Consider the following 21,733-nt stretch of genomic DNA (forward strand, 5'->3'; position numbering starts at 1 on the left):
GTGAAAGCCTCAGGCTCTCGAGCACAGTGGCTGCTTACTGAGCTTTTCCTCTGGGCCTGGCTTCAGGCTCAGCACTCTCCATGCTCTGTCTTCCGTAGGCCTCTCGGCGGCCACCTGAGCTGTGGGTAGTTCCACCTCCATTTCAGGGATGAGGAGACGGAGCCTGATAGGTGGAAGGTAGCGGATTTGGGATTTATATCCAGGCCATCCCTCTGGCTTCGCTGCCTCCCAGAGCTGCGGCGATTGTGTTCTCTGTTTTCGTGCTCTTTCCTTTCTTTCTTGAGACTCTGAGCCCAGTGCTCACAGGCTTCCATGAGCTTGGACGTGGGGCCCGAGCTGCCTGTGTGGCTCGGGGCCATGGTGACCGACGCCCTGCAACCCAGCTCGGCTTCGCTTTCACCAAGCCTCGGTGAGCTCCTGGCCAAGCTCTCGGTCAGTGCCGGATTGGGTTGCAAAGCTCCCGACTTTGGCCGATTGAGATCGTGTCACAAAGCACGCGACACAGCGCTTGGCTCTTGTGCGTTCGCGTCACGCACGTGCCCTTCCCGCTGTTCCCGGTGCCGCTGGTGCGGGGGGAGCTGAGGCGAGGCCTGTGGCCCCCGGATGCCTGCGCGGGGTTGCCCGACAGTCATCGGCACGCTTGCCTCTGGCGCCCCAGCTGCAAAAAAATTGCCTCCCCCTTCGCTGCGGCTGCCGCTTCCTTTTGGTTGTTTTGTGCCTTCTAAGATTTGCTTTGCGCCTTCTCAGTTCCTTTCTTTTATGCTTTCATTTAAAAATGGTTTCTGAGCAGCTATGAGGGAATGAGAAAAGGGCTGATGTTATTTGCTATGAACGCTTCTCTCGGATATTTTTTTAAAGGGACACCTGTCGCATCCTCTTGGCATAATCGTGTCTGATCATTCCGGCTGATGACGAATGCCCCCCACCCTCTCCCCCTGCCCAGAAGTGACTTCCTTCTACCTTCCAGGGTGTGTTTTATTTAAAATGAACCTTTCTGCAGGTCGGCCCCTTTGCTCAGGAAGAGCATCTGTCCTTCCAGTCTATGAGAGCCAAGTGTGGTAAATGTGTGTGTATGTGTGGTTAGAGCCAGAAAGCCAGCGCATCCACTGGGAGGCAGCAGAAGGATTGTGATGTCAGTGGCCACCAACTCAGCCTCTCCAAAACGGCAGGGGGGACCAGCCTGCTGTGTGGACATGCTTGTACTTGAACCTGTCAAGGATTAGAGCCAACTCGTCCATCAGGTTCCCCCTCCCCCCTTGCACAGTGGCCTCATTGTACCTACCTCCAAATGGCAAGATAAGGTCCTCCAAATACAGTGGTGGCCTTCAGGGCACAGTTGGTCATCTGGCTTTGGATGTGGCTCCACACAGAAGATTGTACATGCGAGGAGCCTAGCCTTCAGCAACCGCCCTGCGTCGGGGCCAGGGGGCGTCAGGTGTACAAGACATCATCCGAAGACACCTGTCTGACATCAAGCTCTTTGGCATGACTTCTGACCAGAGGAAAGCATCCATCCATTCAACTGAGAGACCCTCCGCTCAGCAAAGATGGCCTACCTTTGGGGAATCAGAGACAGGCACAAAAGAGACTCCTCCTTCGGGGAAGAAATCCCACCTGTGCTAAGTGTGGCAAAGACAGTAGGTCATTAGGAGCAGCTGCGTTACATTCATGTGACAAAACTGTATGTCTGTGTGTGTCCTCGGGGGAGATAATTTCTCCAAGCATGTAGTAGTGAGTGCCTTGCACCTGATAGTCATGTGATCTAATTGTCTTATTGGGGAATGAGAGACAAAAATGCCAAGGGAATTTGCTGGACTGCTGGCCATCTTTGTATGCTCTGTGCTATCCTGCTGCTATTGACTTGTGTATGAAGTTGGATTGGGTCTTCAAATTATGGCTATGCCAGTTTTCCTCACCTTGGACTGTTAGATCGGACTTATTAGGATGTAAAATATTGCTAATGTGAACATAAATGATGAGGATCAAGTAATGATTGTGATAATTTCGTTAAATATGCTATAAATAGACGAGAAAAATGACTAGAGAAAGAAGGGACTCAATACTTGGTTTGGTGGATTCCATAAAGGTCATCCACACCTGTAACACCAGTGTCCTTAGAACAAAAAGTAGTTTCAGTCGTTGGTCCCTGGGCACTTGTATCTCTTAGATATGTAGACCCCTTGGCTTGTCTTCCAGTATACACTGTATTTGTCTCCTTTCTCTTCCATTTACCTATCCTTCCAATCTCTTTGCTCCTCTAACCTCGAATCTGTGTTTCAACTTGACATTCCTATTTTTTCTAGAACCTCTCATTTTTCTAGCAAACCAACATCTGAGGACTTTCACCCTCCCCATAAACAAAAGTGTATTTGTCCTGGTGGCCAGTATTGCATGTCATTGCATGTTGTGTGTCATTGTGGAAGTGAGAGGTAAGTTACATAGGAGGACACCTCATTGCCCGGTTGCTCCTTTGCTCTGCTGCTTGATGACATGGCATTTCTCTCATTTGAGGGTGGATATCTGAGGGTGGTGCTTTGGGTCTTTGCCCTCACCTTCTAGTTTTCTGTGACCCTCAGAATATCAGATACTCTTTCTGACAGCTAGGTTTCCTCCTCCTCCCATAGAGATGATATGTGGACAACGCTCGGGCCTTTGGTGTGACCCACTTTACCTCGTGCCTCTGTGCCAAGGTAGTAGTGTGGGGGCAGAGATGCCAGGCTCTCAAAACATTGGGCTGCAACGTGCTTGCTGATGAAGTAGAATTTGATGTTCAGTCTCTATTTGCTTTTATTTTCCTTGGTCAAGTAGACTTTTAGGGTAGCAGCAGATCACTTGTACTCAGTGGATTTTGTGTTCTGTTGAAGGTATTTATGTACTTAAGAATACCGACCTTAGGACACAGATGTCAGCAGGAGGTGCCCATCTTAATCTTCGCTAGTGTTAGAGTAGACCCTTCCTACTTGCATGTCTGTGATGTAAGGGCTCTAGCATGGCCTTGCTCTCTGTTCACCAGAAAAGTCTTCTTTTAGGGTCAGGTAATGTACCACCTAGGCTTCTTTCTGAATGCCTCAAATCTAAGGATTCAGCCCTTTGCATTAAGACACTAAGTTATTAGGCATTTACAAATAAAGAGGACATTAGTAGATCAAACTGCTTATGTTGGCCTCAGCTGTCTGTGAGGACCAGTTAAGAAAGTAGGAGGGAGGATCCTGAAGAAAGAAGTCTGGGTTACATGTACTTGTCTGAGGAAGGGGGTGGGGGAGTAGGTACCGGTGTGGGGGTGGGACGGGGCCTGTAACAGGCAAATGAATGGGCCTTGAAGATAAATATCTGTTTCATGTTTTTTTTCTGGAACTGACCCAAACTGTAGTTCAGTGACATGTGTGTATTGAATAAAATAGATTGGAATTTCCATCTTGCTTGGAATTTGCATTTGTCTTACAGAATTAAGATTTTTGTTAAAAAGAAGAGGTGGAAGCAGAATTCAGTGTTGCCCCTGCACCGTCGTCCCCCTTGAAAGGACTGCTGAACCTACATAACCTTAACCCAGGTTGTGATTCTGCTTCTGGCCCAGAGCTGGTGCCTCATGGATATGCTGCCCGGTACCAGCTAAGAAGTAGACGTGTGTGCTTAAAGGCAGGAGCTTGTCTGCAGGTGCCAGGACCGTCTGACTAGAACTCAACCCATCCTGAGAGTCCATCTCTCTCACGTGGTCCCAGACCCTCTGATCCACGAGAGGCCTGAGATCAGCCCAGGGGCAGATCTTCTTCTAAGAATCCAAGGAGAGTGTGGACCTCCTCTCTAGAAAATGCCCAGACACATAGTGTTTGTCTCAAATATGCATGGTGGTGGTAGATCTCTTTAGGTGCGTCCATGGTGCCCCGATGAAGAACTCTTGCTCTGTAGGGGCACTGTTGTAGACACGCCGACGAGTCACCCTAAACTCTAGCCTGCCACGAAGCTATTTCCTGCCCATTACATGTCCCCCTGTTTGCTAATGGGCATGAGTCACTTGATTTTGAGTAGCACCATATGCCCTGAGGTGCTCGTGCGGTAGAAATATTGACTCATAATTTTTGTTTTCATTAAAAACCTCATTTTTCCAGGGCCTGCTTCTCTCTAAAACATAGATTCCATTTTATCTTCAAGCTGGCATACGTTTTTATGGCTGGGTTGGCTTCTTTGCAGAGATCTCTAGGGGGATGGGGGGAATTTCATGATCCTTCTTGCTTACTCAGTCTTAGGAACTTTCTCTCAGCATTCATAAAACCATTTCTCATTTTCAGTTTTCTTCTGAGATTGAGAAATACTGTTCTCTCACCTTGGAGCACCTCGAGGCAGTTGTCACAGCTTTACAAGCAGGAATGCAACGGGATTGGAGGGTGCAGGCATGCGGGGGCCCCCAGGAGGGAAGCAGAGCACCAAGGGTGGGAGAGTGAGGATGTGGAAGGGGCACATGGGCCTGATTATGGAAACTAGATCCCGTGGCCTTATCGATGTTTTGGATTTCACAGCAGACCAGCAGAATCGACAAACTCATGACCCTAAAAAGGGAGAAGTTTTTCTGTCTTTAAAATGCCAACAAAGTTCTTCAAATTCTGCATTTCTTGCAGTGCCAGTTAACAGTGGGTGCTTTGTGGATGCTGAGAGATCTGTATTTACATTGCCAGTTGACCTCTTTCTAACGGGGTTGACCAGTTGAAGACTCCTGCCTTCTTTCCTCTTGCCCTCATTTTCGACCCACAATGGAGGGTGGTGTCACCTTTCTGCAAAAGATTGACTTCCAGTATGGGTGGAATTGGGGTGTCTTCTAAGACATGCACTAACAACATGATGAATGAAACCACCTTTTAAAAAAAAAAAAAGATTTATTTATTAGAGCACGAGTGAGGGAGGGGCAGAGGCAGAGGAAGAAGCAGACTCTCCACTGTGTGAGGAGCCCAACATGAGGCTTGATCCCAGGACTCTGAGATCATGACCTGAGCCGAAGTCAGATGCTCAACCGACTGAACCAACCACCCCTTCTTTTTCTTAATCCTAATTATTCACTTGAGTTTGGGTAGGAGAGGTTTTTGTAAATCATACGATAAGTAACAGGGCACATTCTCAGAGGCTCTGGGAGAGAGAAATATTGCTGGATCCTTGGTTAAGCTTTGGCAGTTTGCTGAGGATCCAAGCCATTGATGTGTGTTGGGCTCCTCCTGGCCTTTCTTCCCCTGGGAAGGGCTCCCTTGAGCTCTGGCTTCTAGTTGCCCTGGAGTGAGTCAGCTTCTGGGCCCATGCACCAGCCTTAATTCTCTCTGCTGTAGCCATAGTCTCTGAGGGGCATCACCAGACACAGAGGAAATGTAATGTTGGATCAATGTGGAAGACCTGGGGAAGTTCACACATTGATGTGTGTACTTAGTATCATGTGGCAGGATCTTGCAGAAAGACTTCTGGCTACCAGAAGTCAGGGACAAGCTGGGTTTAATTTCCATGTAAAGCAGACAGCAGGAGGAAGCGTGGTCCCGGGTGGTCTGTAAGCACGTTGCAGCAGGTGTGGCAGTGAGCGGGGGAGGATGGAGAATGCCCTGTGTGCTGGTGTGTGGACAAATGGGAAGTCACATTTTCAGAAGAAAGGATCATTCTGCTTCATAAAGCTTATGGCGGCCTCACTTGAGCAATTGATTTGTTTAGTCTGCATTCCGTGCTTGGTGAGAACAACTCATTTCGAGCAGGAATAATTGCACTCAAAATGCAGCTCCCTTTCCTGTGGAGATGTTTAAGGACTTTGCAGGCCACAACCCCCACGTCCCCCAGGGAGTGCATGCTGGTAGCTTGATTTGTGTTTGATCGTCTTTTTTCCTGCCAAAGCAAGATGCCCAGGGCATTGTCCTGTCCTCCCCGCAGCTGCCCCTGCATTGAGGGTAAATCTGCCAACACAGATTACTGCCCACCAGGTCACTACACAGGAAGTAGCCAACAGCAGCACCTTTGCCATCGGAAGGGATTGTGTCTGAGCTTTCTGGCTTCTGTGGCGTCTAGTTGGAACTGTAAAGTCCCGGTGAAATGAGACAGCTGTACACCTCAAAACTGAAATCCAGAGGGGCAGGTCAGTGGGAAGATGACCCTGCTATTCCTAGCTTTCCAGCCAATTCCAGCTCAGTGGTCTGGGCAGCAGCGGGCACTGAGCCACAGCAGATGGGTGTCAAGGAGGTAAAGCTGTAGGAGAGGTGGGGTGGCCTCCAGAGCCCCTCCCTCTCCAACCTCCTGGCATGAAATACGGGCAGCCCATTCCCTACCCCCCCCACCCCTAGATTAATCTGGTGAGTCTTTTGTGGAGCAGGATGAGGGGCCAAGGATCCTCACTTATTTCAGTATATTCTAGTAAAATAATTTTCCAGGGATGTCAAACAACACACATTACAATGAGGCTAGAGACCAGGCACACAGTGGGGAGAACACCACTCTTGTCTGGGGGAGAGCCTACCCCCGTGGGCTTTGTTGCAGTCTTTCCAGTTGTCTCTCCAGAATTGGGGTCAGTCAGAGGTGATTGAGAATAACTTGAGAGGGGTGTCTATGGAAAATGTCTCGTTGGAGATTTTTTAAATGCCTACTCCTGGGGAGAAGAGCACCGTACTTCCTCCGCAGAGTGTTGGTAAGGAATGGCCAGCCTGTGTATGCTAGGCTGCTCGGTTACAACCCTCTTGATGGCTAAAACACCCTTGGGGTATTGGAAGTGCCTTTAGATAAAACGAGATGATTCTGTCCAATGGGGATTATAAATCATTAGTTTTTGCATAGACACATGGGCAAGTCTATATCCTTTTAGATTTCATACCTTGAGCTCCTGCATCTCTGTATATTAAGTTCATGGGTCTGACCTGTCATTGGTAATTAGAAACATTATGTAACATTTTTTACAGAGTGGTTCAGCTTATGTGTAAATAAGTACCATAAAAACACAGGTAAACATGAAATGGGGCATCTGGTTACTCCTTTCAGTAGAATTCCAAGGACAACTTTACACGATAGTCAGAGTTCTTGATATTGGGGTCTTGAAAATGTTGTGCTCAGTAATCCCTCTCATACATTCTGCTCATTAACTTGCCTGTTAACTATGTAATTTGAAAAATCAGAATCAAACAATTCAATTAATAAACTTGCATTGAGGAAAGCCAGGTCCGTTGCCTAGCATGAGTTTCGGCGTTATAAAATTTCCACGTTTTCCTTTACATTTTTATTTTTGTCTCCCTTTCTCAATTCATGCCAGCTCTGAGACTTTTTTTTTATACTTGCTGTAGTGATGTTAATTGATGTGAGTAGAAATAGTCTTAGAGTAAATTTTCTCGTAACTAAGGTAATTTCAGTTTGTCCCAGGGGTATCTGACTTTTGCTTATTAACAAAAAAGTTTACATTAGATATAAAGTGTTCTGGGTTATGCAAATTAATAGGAAAATATTTTGTGGGCATAGTCCAGGTAAGGGAGCTCATACCCATATAGTTTTTTTGAAGAGCAGGCATTTTTTTTGTTGGTGGTGGTGAATTAGAAGATTCATTAACAGTGGATGATGGGGAAAATGAATGGGCATGCACAGTGGCTAAAACATCCCAAAAAGGGCCTGGGCCCCAAAAGAGTCCTTGTCCACCCTGTGTCTAATAGTATTGGCTTACAGAGAAACTATTTCTGGGGGCAGGATTTGGCTCCTTCTGTCATTGCTAAGTATATGGGTCCCTACGCTGTGCTTCTAACTTCTGCTGGGCCAGCTGGTGATTCTTATTGATGGTCTTGTTTTAGCCAAACTCAGGCCCTGAACTGGTTTTGTCCGAAGATGAAAAAAGTGACACTGAAGATAAGGAAGAGACAGAGTTGGGCGTCATGGAGGATCAACGGAGTATAATTCTTCATCTCATCTCACAGCTCAAACTGGGAATGGATTTGACCAAGGTAGGTTGGCATGTCTCACTGGGTTTGCAGCCAATGGTTTGGGGTCCATCTCCCCTCACCCTTCAAGACTCCCCTACTCCCTTTCTTTTCACTGTGGTGAGCCTGGGGAAGTAGAGTGGGGTAAAAGACCAGAATGACACTCGAGTATGGATATTCCATGGTACAAATTGAAAGGATGTTTTTACGTGAGTGGTCATCTCAGAGCATGAGTGTTGCATTTGACTCTCTAGAGGAGCTGCTCTTCTAGCAGGGCAGGGTGAGCATCAAGAAGGAGCACATGAGATGATAGGGAAAATTCAAGATAGGATTTCTTTGCCTCCTGCTGTGTTCTAGAGAAGGTTGAAGATGTAGGGACAGTTGTGGTATATTGGCCTCAGAGAGAACAATGGAAGGAAAGAAAATGGTGGACCTGGGAGTGAGGCCACCATGTGCCTGGCCAGAGCCTGCTGCCAGCTGGCATGAGCTTTAACAACCAGTCCCCAAAGGGCAACCTTGTTGGGAATTCAGATCCCATCATCCACCTGCAAAAAAACAGACCTGTTTGGTTGAAGTGCAACCTGACCCTTCCTGGTGCTGTGCTCAGCCACAATTCTTCCTGGCGGGGGGCGGGGGGGTAGCATCAAGAAAACCTGGTGTCTTGATGGTGAGTTGTTGGGCCTATAGAGATCCTCCCTCATTCCAAGTGGTGGTTTCATTCTGGGGGCAAGTAGGGAAAGCAATTTTGTATGTGGCTGAAGGGTTGTATGGTGGCAAGCGGGGGGCGGGGGGTGCCCACCTAGTTGCATTTCTAGTCAGATACTATATCCATATGGCTCCCTGGAAGTGTGTGGTGAGATGGGAGGAGGCAGGCAGGGCACGCCCTCAGGGCCCAGACTTGTAGTAGGTGCGATATCAATCTTATCCTCACCAGGCGCTCCCTGTGCAATGAGACTGTGTGGTCCAGTAGAGGGATGGCTGCTGAGGAGAGACCTAGGAGGAGGGTGTGCTCAGGAATGGAGGTTCTAGAACCTGAAGGCCAGCCAGAAAAAATGTGGACATGATTGAGATGGTCAGCGCCACTGAAGGCACCACCCGTGGAAGCTGCTTGGAGGGTAGTTGGTTTGTTTGGCTGCCATGACAAGTCTGGATACCACAGGTTCACCTCAGACTGTGCTGGAGGCTGGAGAACCGGGAGGGGAGGGAAGGGGTGGGTGTGAGAGATTCTTTGAAGAGGAAGATGTCAAGATGGTGACTGCTTACGGGAAACAGGAGTCAGGAGCCTCAAAGATGACAGAAAAGCCTTTTCCACGGAATGTTTTCTGTGTTTGAATGTGAGCGAATCTGATATTCTGGGAGACTCTGGCACTTTAGAGAACATGGTGGTTCCATGCTGGGAATGCCTGACCTCAGAAGGTTCCCTGCCTTGGCCACTCTCTTCCCTCTGCTTGGACCTGCCCACCAAGCTGTGAAGACCTGCTCTGTGTTATCCTGCCTAATTTCCCTCATTTTAGCCTTCTAGCTCTAGAATGGTACTGCCCTTTTTGTTGGTGGAATCATTTAAATCCTTGCCTTTTTATTTATATATTTATTTTAAAGATTTATTTATTTATTTTAGGGAGCGAGAGGGAGCACAGGAGGGGAGGCATAGAGGCAGAGGAAAAGGGGGAGAATCTTAAGCAGACCCCCTGCTAAGCATGGGGCCCAACTTGGGGCTCTATCCCATGTCCCTGAGATCATGACCTGGGCCAAAATCAAGAGTCAGATGTTTAACCAACTGAGCCACCCAGGAGCCCCTAAATGCTTGCCTTTTTAAAAGCCACCTCTTTTTTATTCTTGTGGATTTGTGGACACTTCACATAGAGCTTGAGTTAAGATCTGGTGGAAGGAATGTGGGTAATAATGTGTACTAGTATGATCTAAAACCACATTTCCAAACTGGGTCATGACCCATTGAGTAGGTTATAAAACCAATGTAGTGGGTCAGATGATCATTTCTAAAAAATGAAATAGAACACAATGGAAAAATCTCAGAGTGTACCACACACGAAATTTTTATTTTAGTTCTGTTGATGCATGTGTACTGGGTCACGACGACGTAAAGCATATTCTCATTGTGGGCTGTATTAAATAATATCTATGAAACATTGATGTCAAATCATGAATGGTATAGGAGAGGGAATGTCAGAGTCACTGAAATTATCCAGGTCAGATGTGGAGAAACACAATAAAATACCGAGAGGACTCTATTAGGGCAGGTCGAGTGTCTCAGAGACCTCACATTATAGCTCTCTTGTTTTAAAATAAAGCCAACGAACTGTACATCTCCTGTTATTTTGTTAGAATATAATTGCTTTGCATATCTGGAGCCACGGTCTGTTCCTAAAGGGGCAAATGTTAAAATTTATCCAATACTCAGTCGGCTATTTGAAAGAACGGTTTTCTGAGCCCGTAGTTCATTAACTTATTTACTGGGAAGAAGCTATTATTCAAAAACCAAGGGGAGATTTGATGAACTCAAACAGTTGAGAGAAGAAGAGATAAATATTCTATTGCATCATAGAAAGGGTGAAGACAGCCTCTCTTTCCTTACTGTCTCCATTTCTCTTCTTGGCATTTGCCTGTGTCATTAAGTTAAGCTTGTTCTGGATTGGCAGTGGAAGAACTTAGCCTGGATGGAGCATCGGATGAGCATGCAGCCTGGAGATTAGATCTTCTTTGGCTCAAGAACGGAGCTCTGGTCACTCTCCATAAAACAAGAATACCGCCCCATCTTTGAGGAGGTCGCCAGTATTGACACACCCACAAGTCACCGGCATGGCTGGGCATCTAATGTGACATTCTGCCTTAGTTTATTAATGGTGGTCACCAGACGGGGCCAGTTTCATGGGTGTGTGACCAGTGGAGTCACACAGCCCCCCATGCTCAGAGGCTGCCCATGCTTGATTGAATGTTCTGCTGTTGCTCTCTTGAAACTCTTAATAATATTTAATAATAATGGGGCATGCATTTTCATTTTTCACTTTTCCCCACAAAGTATGCAGCTGATCCTGCCTTGAAAAGCACCCCTGGCTGCCCTCCTTCCTCAGCCATGCTTCTGTAACCCCAAATTGCTGGTGACGACCTCTGCTGGATGACCTCCTACACTTCCACCAATTATGGGTAGTATGGAAAGGAAAGGAGAGGGCAAGAAGGAACCACAGAAAGATGGTGGGCCACAGACAGGTTCTTTGAGGAAGTGATGTGTAGTTTGAGCCTGCAGGTTGGTGGACATCGGTGGAAGGCAGGAGAGGGCATTCCTGGCAGGAGGAACTGCATGGGCGAAGCCGGAGAGCATAAAGCAGCATGGCTGGAGTGCAGTGTGTGCTGGTGGGTGGCATAGCTGAACCTCGAGTGAGGAGCCATATCACATCCGGTGGACCCTTCTGGGTCACGTGAAGGAGGGCAAACTTGATCCTGAGGGCCACCAGAAAGCCTTGGAGGGTTAAAGTGGGTGAGAAGCATGAAGAGTTGTTCGGAGGTGCTGTGCTCCACCTGGGCTCCAGGGAGAGGGGCCACAGAACACAGGGTGGAGCTTGGAAGTCTGGGACCTTTGTGACCTACTTTTTGGGAATCTAAAAGATGACACTCAGTAAGGCATAGGTTCACCTATTTCCTGAGCTGCACAGCTGCCCAGGTGTAGTGTTCTAGACACGGGGAGCGTCAACAGTGAATAAAACCTCCAGCATCCACACCCTCCAGGAGCTCGTGTGGTGATAGATGGAGGCAGACAGCAAACAAGAGGGAAGAAAAGAATACAGACATGAGTTTGGTGCAGAGAAGCAGAGCCCAGTGGGAGGGTGAGAGGGGACAGTGCTGGGGAGGGGGACAGGCCCTCTTAGATCTGTTGCTCAGGAGGAACGCTCCCAGGTGCCACTGGAGCAGAGACAGGATTCAGACAGGGAGGTCAGCCCAGTGACTGTGCAGTGGAAGTATCTTCTGGCCAGATTGGGCATGAGTGAAAAAAGGCCCTGATGGCCCCTGTTAGGCTTTTTGAGGGTGAGCAGGGATGCCAGTGTGGCTGGATCCAAATACACTGCATGGGTGGGTTGGCAGGAAATGAGGTTGGCAAGACAGCAGGTCTGTATGGGGGGATACTCCTAAGATATGGTAAGGACTTGGGATGTTCCTCTGAGTGATGCAGTGGCCACTGGAGAGTTTTGAGCAAAGGAACACATGGCCCTTTTTGTACTTAAAAAGGATTATTTTGACTCTTGTGTGGAAGGTTAACTGGGGTGGGGGTGAGTGGGGTATGGGCAGCAGGGGGAAGGGTGGAAATAGGAAGGAGGTGAGAGAGGATGGCAGAGTGGTAGTGGCAAATTTTGGGTGTCCCTGCTAGATATGGATGTCCTGATCGTGTATGGATCAGATGTGGAGTGTGAGGGAAAGAGGAGTAAGGAACGACTCTAGGATTCTGACCTGAACAACTGGAATAATAAAAACTAGAGCTGCTGGGACACCTAGGTGGCTCAGAGTTTGAGCGTCTGCCTTTGGCTCAGGGAGTGATCCCGGTCTGGGCTCGAGTTCCACATCAGGAACTGTGAGGAGCCTGCTTCTCCCTCAGCCCGTGCCTCTACTTCTCTCTGTGTCTCTCAGGAATAAATAAATGTTTAAAAAACAAAAAAAACACTAGAGCTGCCATTTGTTTCAGTTACCTATTGCTGAGGAATTAACCACTTCAAATGTCAGTTTATTTTTACTCATTTATTTTAAATATTTATTTATTTATTTATTTATTTATTTATTTATTTATTTTAAAGATTTTATTCATGAGAGACACACAGAGAGAGGCAGAGACATAGGCAGAGGGAGAAGCAGGCTCCCTGTGAGGAGCTTGATGTGGGCTCGATCCCAGGATCATGACCTGAGCCGAAGGCAGACGCTTGACTGCTGAGCCACCCAGGCGTCCCAGATGTCTAGTTTAAAATAACCATGTTGTTCATTTGCGGCTACACAATCTGAGTTGGGCTCAGCTGGGTGGTTCTGCTGTCTTGTCCATGGTCACTTTAGTGTCTCTGGTGGTTTGGTTGTGGCTGGACTTGGCTGAGACAACGGGACCTCTCTTTCTTTGTGAAGTCTTAGGATCTCTACCCATCTATCCTTCCCATGTGGCCTGCCCAGCTGGGGAGCCACATGTCTTACTTGGTGGCTCAAAGGTCCCATGAGGACAAGCATGAAGCTGAGAAGCCTTTTTAAAACTTAGGCCCCAGAGTGGCACAGTGTCACTTCCTCTGTTTTGATTAAAACAAATGCTTTCCAGGAGCTGTGGTTCATTGAAGGCCACCAGTGCCATAGACGACCACTGCCCTTTACGGAGAAGGGGAAGACCACTGGAAGTGTGGGTTGGGATGTTAGGGGTTATCACAAATTCATCACAGATCTCTTGAGTCTGAGATAGCCATTCCTTAGACAGCCAAATAGAGAGGATGTGTAGGCAGTTGTTGTAGAAATCTGAGGGTTATGAGTGAGGTTCAGGTACGAGTTTGAGAACAAACAAGGAACAGAGGGTGTAGGAAGCCAGGAGATGGCAGTGAGTTCCTCTAGGAAGTGAGGGGGAAGATGTGGGCGAAGTCCAAAGACAGAGTCCCGTGATACCCCAACACGTTGAGGTTGAGGGCATGAGAAGGATCCAGGAAAGGAGGTTGAGAAGGGCCAGTCAGTGAGGTAGACCAGAAACCAGAGGAGTGTGATGTCATGCAGCCACAGGAAGAGAAAGAACGCTTCCAGAAGAAGGGAGCCCTTGGCCGTGTGAATCACTGTGGAGGTGTCAGGAGAGATCGGGCCTGGAAGTAGACCGTTGCGTTTGTTTTTGCCACGGTCTGATGGGGTAGGTTCGAGGGAGAACAGAGAGAGAGGTGGTGGCAGAGGGTAGAGGACTGTTTCAAGGGCTCTGACTATGGTAAAAGGGGAGCAGAAAGGCGGTGGAAGCTAGAATTGGGAGACTTGGTTTCTGAAGACGTCTGGTACTGGTGGGGATCGAGAGGAGGGGGTGGTGGCTGCAGGAACCCGAGTGGTAGGAGGGCATGGGCGGAGGCCATCGCAGGGCAGCCGTTGCCTCCAGGGACCAGGCAGGGCGCCCGGCAGGAGAGCGGAGTAAGCAGGCTGCCGGGGTGGCACCCCAGCTGGGTTCCCTAGCCTGAGTGCCTCAGTTTCCTTACTGTGAATGAGGGGCAGCTGTCCCTTCCACGCGGCTGCCCTGTGGGCGTGGGCACCTGAAGTGCGAGGCTGCTCAGAGCGGTGCCCAGTGCCGGGAGGTGCCGCAGGGCCTGCCTCGTGATGATCGAGCCCTCTCCCTGGACTGCTTCGCTTGTCCCAGTGACAAAAGCAGCAGGGGGATCATGGGATAAGGAGGGAGGGTTGTGAGAGGTTTAAGGAGGGAGGAGACAGCAGCAGGAAAGGAGCGGTCATCTCGGGGCGACCCAAGGTAGGAGAGAGGCCACATGCCCCCACAGGGCCACCTAAGTAAGTTTGGGTCGCGGAGGCTAAGTGAGACGGGTCCGTGTGTTGGCTCTTTCCCTCCAGGAAGGTTGAGCTGCAGGTGGAGGCATGGAGGAGGAGAGGAGCTGGATTAAAGTGGGGCTGAGGCTCCGTGGGTTAGGACCCGAGGGGGAGAAAGCAGCAGAGCCTCGGGGCGGGGTAGGGGAGGAATGTCAGGAGGGGCCGTGCCTGGACTCCACGCCGGTGAGGCTGGACACGAGGCTGCGTGGGGATGGCACACACAACAGGGTCACCAGGTGTCGGTCTGGGTGGGGCTGGGATGAGACAGAGTGAGGTGAGACATCAGGGGTCGCAGGTGGAGAGTGCAATGCTTGAAACTGAGATTATGGAGGAGGAGAGTGGGCGGTAGGGTAGCCAGGTGGCCTACATGGATTCCTCTGGAGGGTTTAGCCTGAACTCCAATTTTAGAGGATTGGGTGAGAGGGAGATCTTCTAGAACAGTGGGTTTTGAGCCCTTCCAGATGGCACAGCTGATTCCATGGAGCAGGTGGGAGTTTGGGGGATGGAATTGTGGCTGAAACTCTAGCGCAAGGCAAAGGGACAGAGGATGGGGCTGTCCTCTGGGCATGAGGTCCCTGAGCCTGAAGATACACGGCGCCTGTCCCGTTAAAACCTGAAACTGGGTTCACCTCTCGGTGAGTGTCAAGCCAAAGCTCACAACCAAGCCAAAGACTAGGAAAAGGAAGAATTTACTTGCAACCAGCAAAGGAGAACACCAGGAATCTCTCCCAAGGCAGTGTCTCCCCAGATGACAAAATTGGAGAAGTTTGGAGCTAAGGATGCACACATGCATTCACGAAGGGACTTGCACAGTGGTGAATACAGCGTGCAAGTGGGGCAGAGGTCATCTGAAGGTGACAGAGTTTAGGTCAAAGTCAGGAAGTGGCTAGGATGACCAGTTCTCTGGCTCCACTTGCTCCAGTGTCTGAGCACTTGGGGGACTTTAGACCTCGTAAAGATACCTCCAGAATGTGCATCAGGTCCATCTTTACTTCTGAATCTGCCCTGGGAGTTTTACCACTGATTTATGGTCTCTGATGAGGCTTTCTCCTGGCCTGACTTTGGCTGTTCATACCTCCTTTCACAGGGTGGCAGGGGGGTGGGGTGCCTCAAATGATGTTTCTTATGTCAAGAAAGCTGTGTTTTCCTCTTTCTTTTTCCAAGGACCCCTAACTCTTTCTGCTTACACCAGCAGTTATGGCAGATGAGATTTTTACTTTGAGAGAGAAGCTTGCTGAGATAATTCTTAAATTTCTACGATTCCTAAAGAATCGCTCAGATTGTCCTAGTAGCACTATTTGTAAAACCAGGTGGAGATTCGGGGCACTGTTGTGGTTTGGTTGACCCCTATATAACAAATCCCACTACAGCAAACAGCCATGTACTCACCAGCAGGTTTGAGGAAGAGAACACTATCATCGCCTATGTACTCTGAACTGCCTGCATAACCTTCCACCAAGTTGCTACATGGTCTTGGACCCCTCAACAAAGAGTGTGATGGGTCATGTGTCTCTCTGCAGCTTCTTGATCCTACCATGATGTAGAAAACCTCTTGGATCTACAGGTTTTCTTCTTTGTTTTATTAGGCTAAATTTCCAGGTTCAGCTGTGGTATGCAAAAGATCAGTGTTGCTGTGGATAAGCTCCTCCTTCCAAGGAGGAAATTTTAATGAGAAGGGTCAGAAGAGCCAGGGTTTATCCTGGAAATGAACCCCCACTGGCACAGCTGTGGGTATGCAAAGTCCTGCTCCTCCATGTATTGTGTCCACTTCCCTTCTCGATGCCTTTGGCTCTTCTCTCTAAATCTTGTTTCTAATATGCTATCAAAGTCCACTTTCGCTCCTGAAATGGTTGCCTCTTAATAAAAACCCAGTAGTAACCTGGCTTCCTGAAGCTTGTCTCGATGACTCTATGTCATGGAGGGGGCCGGGGGGGTGTCATTTCCCTGCTTCTTCCCTATGCTATTGGCAGGAGCTCTTTGATCCTGCTTTTCCAGTAGGACCTCTAGTGAGTGATTATGAGTCTTCTGGCTTTCCGGGGGGCAGTGAGGGATCCAGGCTAGGCCTAGACTGTGCAGAATTGGTTCACATTCCAGCTCTTTCTTATTTGGTCTTTCTGGGCTTCAGTTTTCTCATCTGTAAAATGGAATTGTCATACCTGCTCATAGGTTGTTCAGAAGATCTGACAAGATAATGTAAAATCCAAAGCACCGTGCCTGGCTTGAGTTCTACATCTGTTTTTTGTTTTAAGATTTATTTATTTGAGAGAGAGAGTGAATGTGACTAGGAGGGGCAGAGGAAGAGAGAGAACCCCCTCAAGCCAACTTCCCATTGAGCATGGAGCCCAATGTGGAGCTTGATCTCACCACCACTCAGGAGACCATGACCTGAGCTGAAACCAAGAGTCGGAAGTTCACCAGCTGAGCCACCCAGGTGCCCCTCTATGTGTGGTTTAAGTTTGAAACATTCATACATTCTTACACACTTGTCTTGTTTTATATAATTATTTTTCCTTTTTCTCAAATAATTTAGTATTTACAAAAGCACCTGAGGTAGTCCTAGGTGTTGCTCTGGTCATTGAGAGTTACTCTTAGTCTTCAGCTTTGTCACTGAAATATTTTATGACCGATTTGTGTCTGATCTATGCCGTTCTGTTCTTCCCGAGTCTCCAGGTGAAGCTGCTGGCCCCTGATTATAACAGCCAGCCCCAAGTGAGCGTTTACTATGTGCTAGGGGGGCTCAGGGCTAATTTTGCATTCATTTCATACTCACAAAAGCCCTAGAAGGTTGGTATTCTTATTTTTCCTGTTTTATAGCAGAGACATTGAGCCTTGGAGAGATGAGCTTACCCAAATACACATGACTGTACCTGCCAAGAGCTGAATGTCAGCTCACAGCTTCAATTCCCTTCTGCAAGCCAACATCTGGGACTGAGAGAACCCAGGAATTGATTTCCACAGATGAATCTCTCTTTATGTAGTAGATACCTTCTTGGAAGAAGTAAAATTTTGTTTCAAACTCTTCCCATCTAACAAAAGTTTTCTTTTTTTTTTTATTTAAGATTTTATTTATTAGAGAGAGAGCACAAGCAGGGGGAGCCACAGACGAGGGAGAAGCAGACCCCCCCACCCTCACCCCCACCCCCCACCCACCGGCCGAGCGAGAACCCCTGTGGGGCTGGATCCCAGGACTCCGGGATCATGACCTAAGCTGTGACATCATGCAGAGGTTGCTGGCACTTTAAGGAAAGGCAGGGGAGCATCCTGTGGGCTAAGGATAGGAACCACTGGCAGTGTAAATTATCTCCTCTTTCTTTTGTAAGGTGTAGTTTCATGTTCTTCCCCTGCTTTCCTAAAAGGATTACTTAGATTGTCCTCGGTGGGTGGTTTCAGCTTCTCCCTGCCTGCTCCTTTGGGCCGGCCCGCCAGTCTAAGGACAGAGTTACGGAGACGATTTTCGAGGTTATTAAGTTAGCTGGTGTTTCTTTGGAGAAAATTATACCTGCTCCTGGCCGTTCTTTGCGGAAGCCTGCTGCTGTGTTCCCTTTTCACGGGGAAGGGACTCTCACTCTTCTTGGGGACCAACCCTCTGACTTTCTTGGTGGGCGATTGATTTCCGAGTTCTAAGCGCCCAACCTGAAGATGAGTTACTTACTTCTAGATTGATGCAGCTTTAAATGTAATTAATTGTTCTCTGAGTCCCGAACGCAGATCTTCTCTTTTTTTCTTTCCCCAAAGTAGTTCATTGTCTTAATTATGTTAATGGGAGAAAAGGCAGCCCTTATTGACGGCTCGATAAATCTGCAGTTGGGATTCCAGCCATTTGGATGCTGTCGGTCTGAACAGCTGGGCCATCACTCATGTCTCCATTGGAGGCAGACAGCCCAATTAGCACTCGCCACTTCTTGGCTCTGTGTCTGCAGCGTCCACTGCCCAAGGAACAGATGATTAAGTGACTTATTTGCAAAGGCGTGCGCATATGCGCGTGCGCGCACACACACACACACACACACACACACACACACACGCAGGGAGATCCCTGTGAGAGATAGAAACCTGCTTTAGTAAAAAGTATAATCTTACCCGAAATGTTCAGGATCCTGGTTTTCAAAGGCACTGATCCAATATTCTGCACAAACAGCAACAAGACAGACCGGCAAGGGATGGAAGGGGAAATGGTCCTTCCGCTCCCGACCCATCCACGTCCATCTCTCCGGGTGGAGTACTTCTTCCTGCTCTGATAGAGCTGCAGCGTTATTTTCAAGTGTAGACTATATATCCAAGTAGGTTGGACTTGCCATTGGCTGTGAGGCCACGTTCCCAGGGTCTGCAGTTTGGGGAGCACCGGCTTTGAAAATTGATAAATTCTCAGGTATCGCATCCCTATAGGGCCTTTTTTCTGTTCCCGCCCCCTTTGTATTTGGCACATTTCCTGATCTGTGGTCGGGCTGTAAGAATAGCACAGTGAACTGCCCTGTAACCCTCACCCTTATTTGCCAGTTGTTGACATTTTGCTGCTTCATTTTCCTTCTCTCATCTCTCCCACTCTCTCTACTTCTCTCTCCCTCTCCTCTCGCTCTGCAGCCTCAGATACACGCCTGCATGTGTGTGTATATGTCTGGTTTCTGGTGAACCATTTCCAAGTACGTTGCAGACATGACCATGCTCCCCTGCATCCATCTGTGTGTGTCTCCTGATGACGAGGACATTCTCCTACATGACACGCTGGGCACACTCAGGAAGTGTATTGTTGATACGGTATTATTTCATATGTGGCCCACGGTAGAAATTTCTCAAATTGTCCCAATAATGCTCTGATTTTTTAATTACTTTAATTAATTTATTAGAGAGAGAGCACGAGCAGTGGGAGGGGCAGAGGGAGAAGCAGACTCCCCACTGAGCAGGGAGCCTGATGTGGGGCTCAATCCCAGGACCCTGAGATCATGACCTGACACTTAACCAACTAAGCCACCCAGGCACCCCCCAATAATGCTCTTTATTGCAACAAGCATTGTCTGTGCCATGGTGGAGACCTGTGGCATGTGGTGAGGGTATGTATGAAGGAGGGACTTGCCAGTTGAGCCTGGGGAGCAGGAGCTGTCAGAAGAAGCTTCACAGAGGAGGATACCTTTGAGCAGAAGAGCTGTTTCTCATTTGGACAAGGCAGGAGGAGGGCAGAAAAGGGAAACAGGATTGGAGTGTGCGGGTGTTTGTGTGTGTGTGTGTGTGTGTGTGTGTGTGTGTGTGTGTACTTGTAAGGGGAGGGCCGGGGTGGAAAGTGAGGGATAGTCCCCCACAAGAGGGGGAGGTGGGGGCCAGATTGGACCTCACTGATCTCTTAGAGAGATGGGTCTGGCTGTGGTGTGGAGAAGAAATCAAGGCAGCCAGCTAGGAAGCCACAGCCACACTTTTCCAGACTGGGGTGATGTGTTTGCCTTTCCTAATCACCTGTGGTCTCCCTCCCAGTAGTAATATTTGTGATAATTTTTGGACAGGTGGATTGCTTGGTCATTCCAGGAAGAGTAGAATGGACTCGTGTGCCACCCTTACTTGTGTGCCACTTCTTATCCCCTACTTGTTTTTTTTTTTTTTTTTTAAGATTTATTTACTTGAGAGAGAGAAAGCACATGCACATGCAAGCGAGGGGAGAGGCAGAGGGAGAGTCTCAAGCAGGCTCCCTGGTGAGCATGAAGCTCCATGGGGGGCTCGATCCCAGGACCCTGAGATCATGACCTGATCCAAAATCAAGTTGGCCCCTTAAGTGACTGAGCCACCCAGGGGCCTCTGCCCCCCACTAAGCAATGGCAGCAGGTGAGGTGGCCCAGCTGTCCCAGGCTTCTGTCCAGTGAACTCTCACCTGCCTTGTCCACTGAGGGAAAGAAAACGCTCCTGTTAGCCAGAAGCAGATAATTGTGTTGTGTGGGGGGTAATGGGAAGAACTTGGGGTGGCAGTTGGGAGCCCTCAAGGTTCCTGCATGGTGCCTTTGCTCCCCACCCGCCGTCTCTTTCCCCCGACCTGGAGACCCGGGCGTTGGACTCCATCCCCCGGAGGGGCCCTCTCCGTCCTGACAGTCAGTCACTTGGAGTGTCAGTGGCGTTCTGTCCCCTGGTTATTTTGTTTTAACTCTTCAGCTTCAGAGTCAGAAATGCTAAGTTGGGGAACCGCCTTATGTTCTTGCCCTTTTCAAAAGTATATATGGAGAGGGTGACCCTGGTGGCCGGGTCTTTCCTTGTGATGCCAGGCTCGGGTACACGCTGGAGGATGCCCCTGTCCAGAGCACCAGACTTGCTGCCAGAGAGGCCCCAGCCCCCAGGGGCAGAGGGCGCAGCTGAGGCCGCCGAGCGACCCTCTCGGCAGGGGCTTTTGGGGCTGGCCTCCCACCCTAATTCCGCCCTTTCCCTCTCGGGTTCTCTCATGATCACCGGGCCCTGCCGGGGGAGGGAAGGAACAAGAAATGGGGAGGTTTCGGGAAGGCCTGGAGATGCAGACATTTGTGGCTTCTTTTCTCTTTCAGTTGGTTGGCCTCATTGGGGGGTGTCCCATGGCTGATTAAGCCCCTAGGCCCCGCACAGCCTGTCGGGCGGAGCTCCCAGGGCGACCCTGGGCAGCCGGGGGGGCAGGAGAGGGAGCCATGGTGAGAGTGTGGGGCTGCGCTTGCCTCCCCTTTACTCTGCCAGTGGCTGCCTGCTGTGGAGGGAGCCCCTGGCCCAAGAGCCCCCTTGGAAAAGCAGACGCCCTACAGCACAGCGATGGCCATTGAATGATGACCTGTCCCCACGAAAGATGTAGGAAGTAATCACAGTGGCCTCTGAAGGCCATTCTGAGCCAGAATGTCCATTACCTGGCCAGCTCAGAGCCTTGGGGCAGCCAGAGTCTCAGTTTTGTCAAGTTTTGGCTGAAAGAAAATGAAAAAATATCCATTGATTTGCATAGTTGTGTCTTTTCTTCCAGTATATTGTAAAAGCAAAGCAGAAAGATACTTATAAAAAAATGTAAAAATCACTCAATTCTAACACCAAGAAATACATGTTAACATTTGGGGTCTTTTTGTAATACTAGATTTGTGTCACATGTTTGACTTTACATCTGGCTGCTTTTCTTTCTTTCTCTCTTTTTTTTTTTTTAAAGATTTTATTTATTTATTCATGAGAGACAGAGAGAGAGAGGCAGAGACACAGGCAGAGGGAGAAGCAGGCTCCATGCAGGGAGCCCGATGTGGGACTTGGTCCTGGGTCTCCAGGATCGCACCCTGGGCCGAAGGCGGTGCTAAACCGCTGAGCCGCCCAGGGAT

At 48.9% G+C, this 21,733-nt stretch overlaps 1 protein-coding gene across 5 annotated transcripts in view; it reads left to right on the forward strand.

Moving 5' to 3' along the window:
• The window catches only part of OSBPL10 (oxysterol binding protein like 10), a 293,987-nt gene that overhangs the window by 254,280 nt on the left and 17,974 nt on the right, over positions 1-21,733 (forward strand). For all 5 annotated transcript variants that reach the window (XM_055321640.1, XM_055321637.1, XM_055321636.1 and 2 more), the window contains exon 7: positions 7,782-7,931. In XM_055321640.1, the coding sequence (XP_055177615.1) occupies positions 7,782-7,931 (150 nt within the window). The remainder of the gene's footprint in view (positions 1-7,781; positions 7,932-21,733) is intronic.

Source organism: Nyctereutes procyonoides, unplaced genomic scaffold (genome assembly GCF_905146905.1).
Source record: "Nyctereutes procyonoides isolate TBG_1078 unplaced genomic scaffold, NYPRO_anot_genome, whole genome shotgun sequence".
In the NCBI taxonomy this organism is placed as follows: Eukaryota; Metazoa; Chordata; class Mammalia; order Carnivora; family Canidae; genus Nyctereutes; species Nyctereutes procyonoides.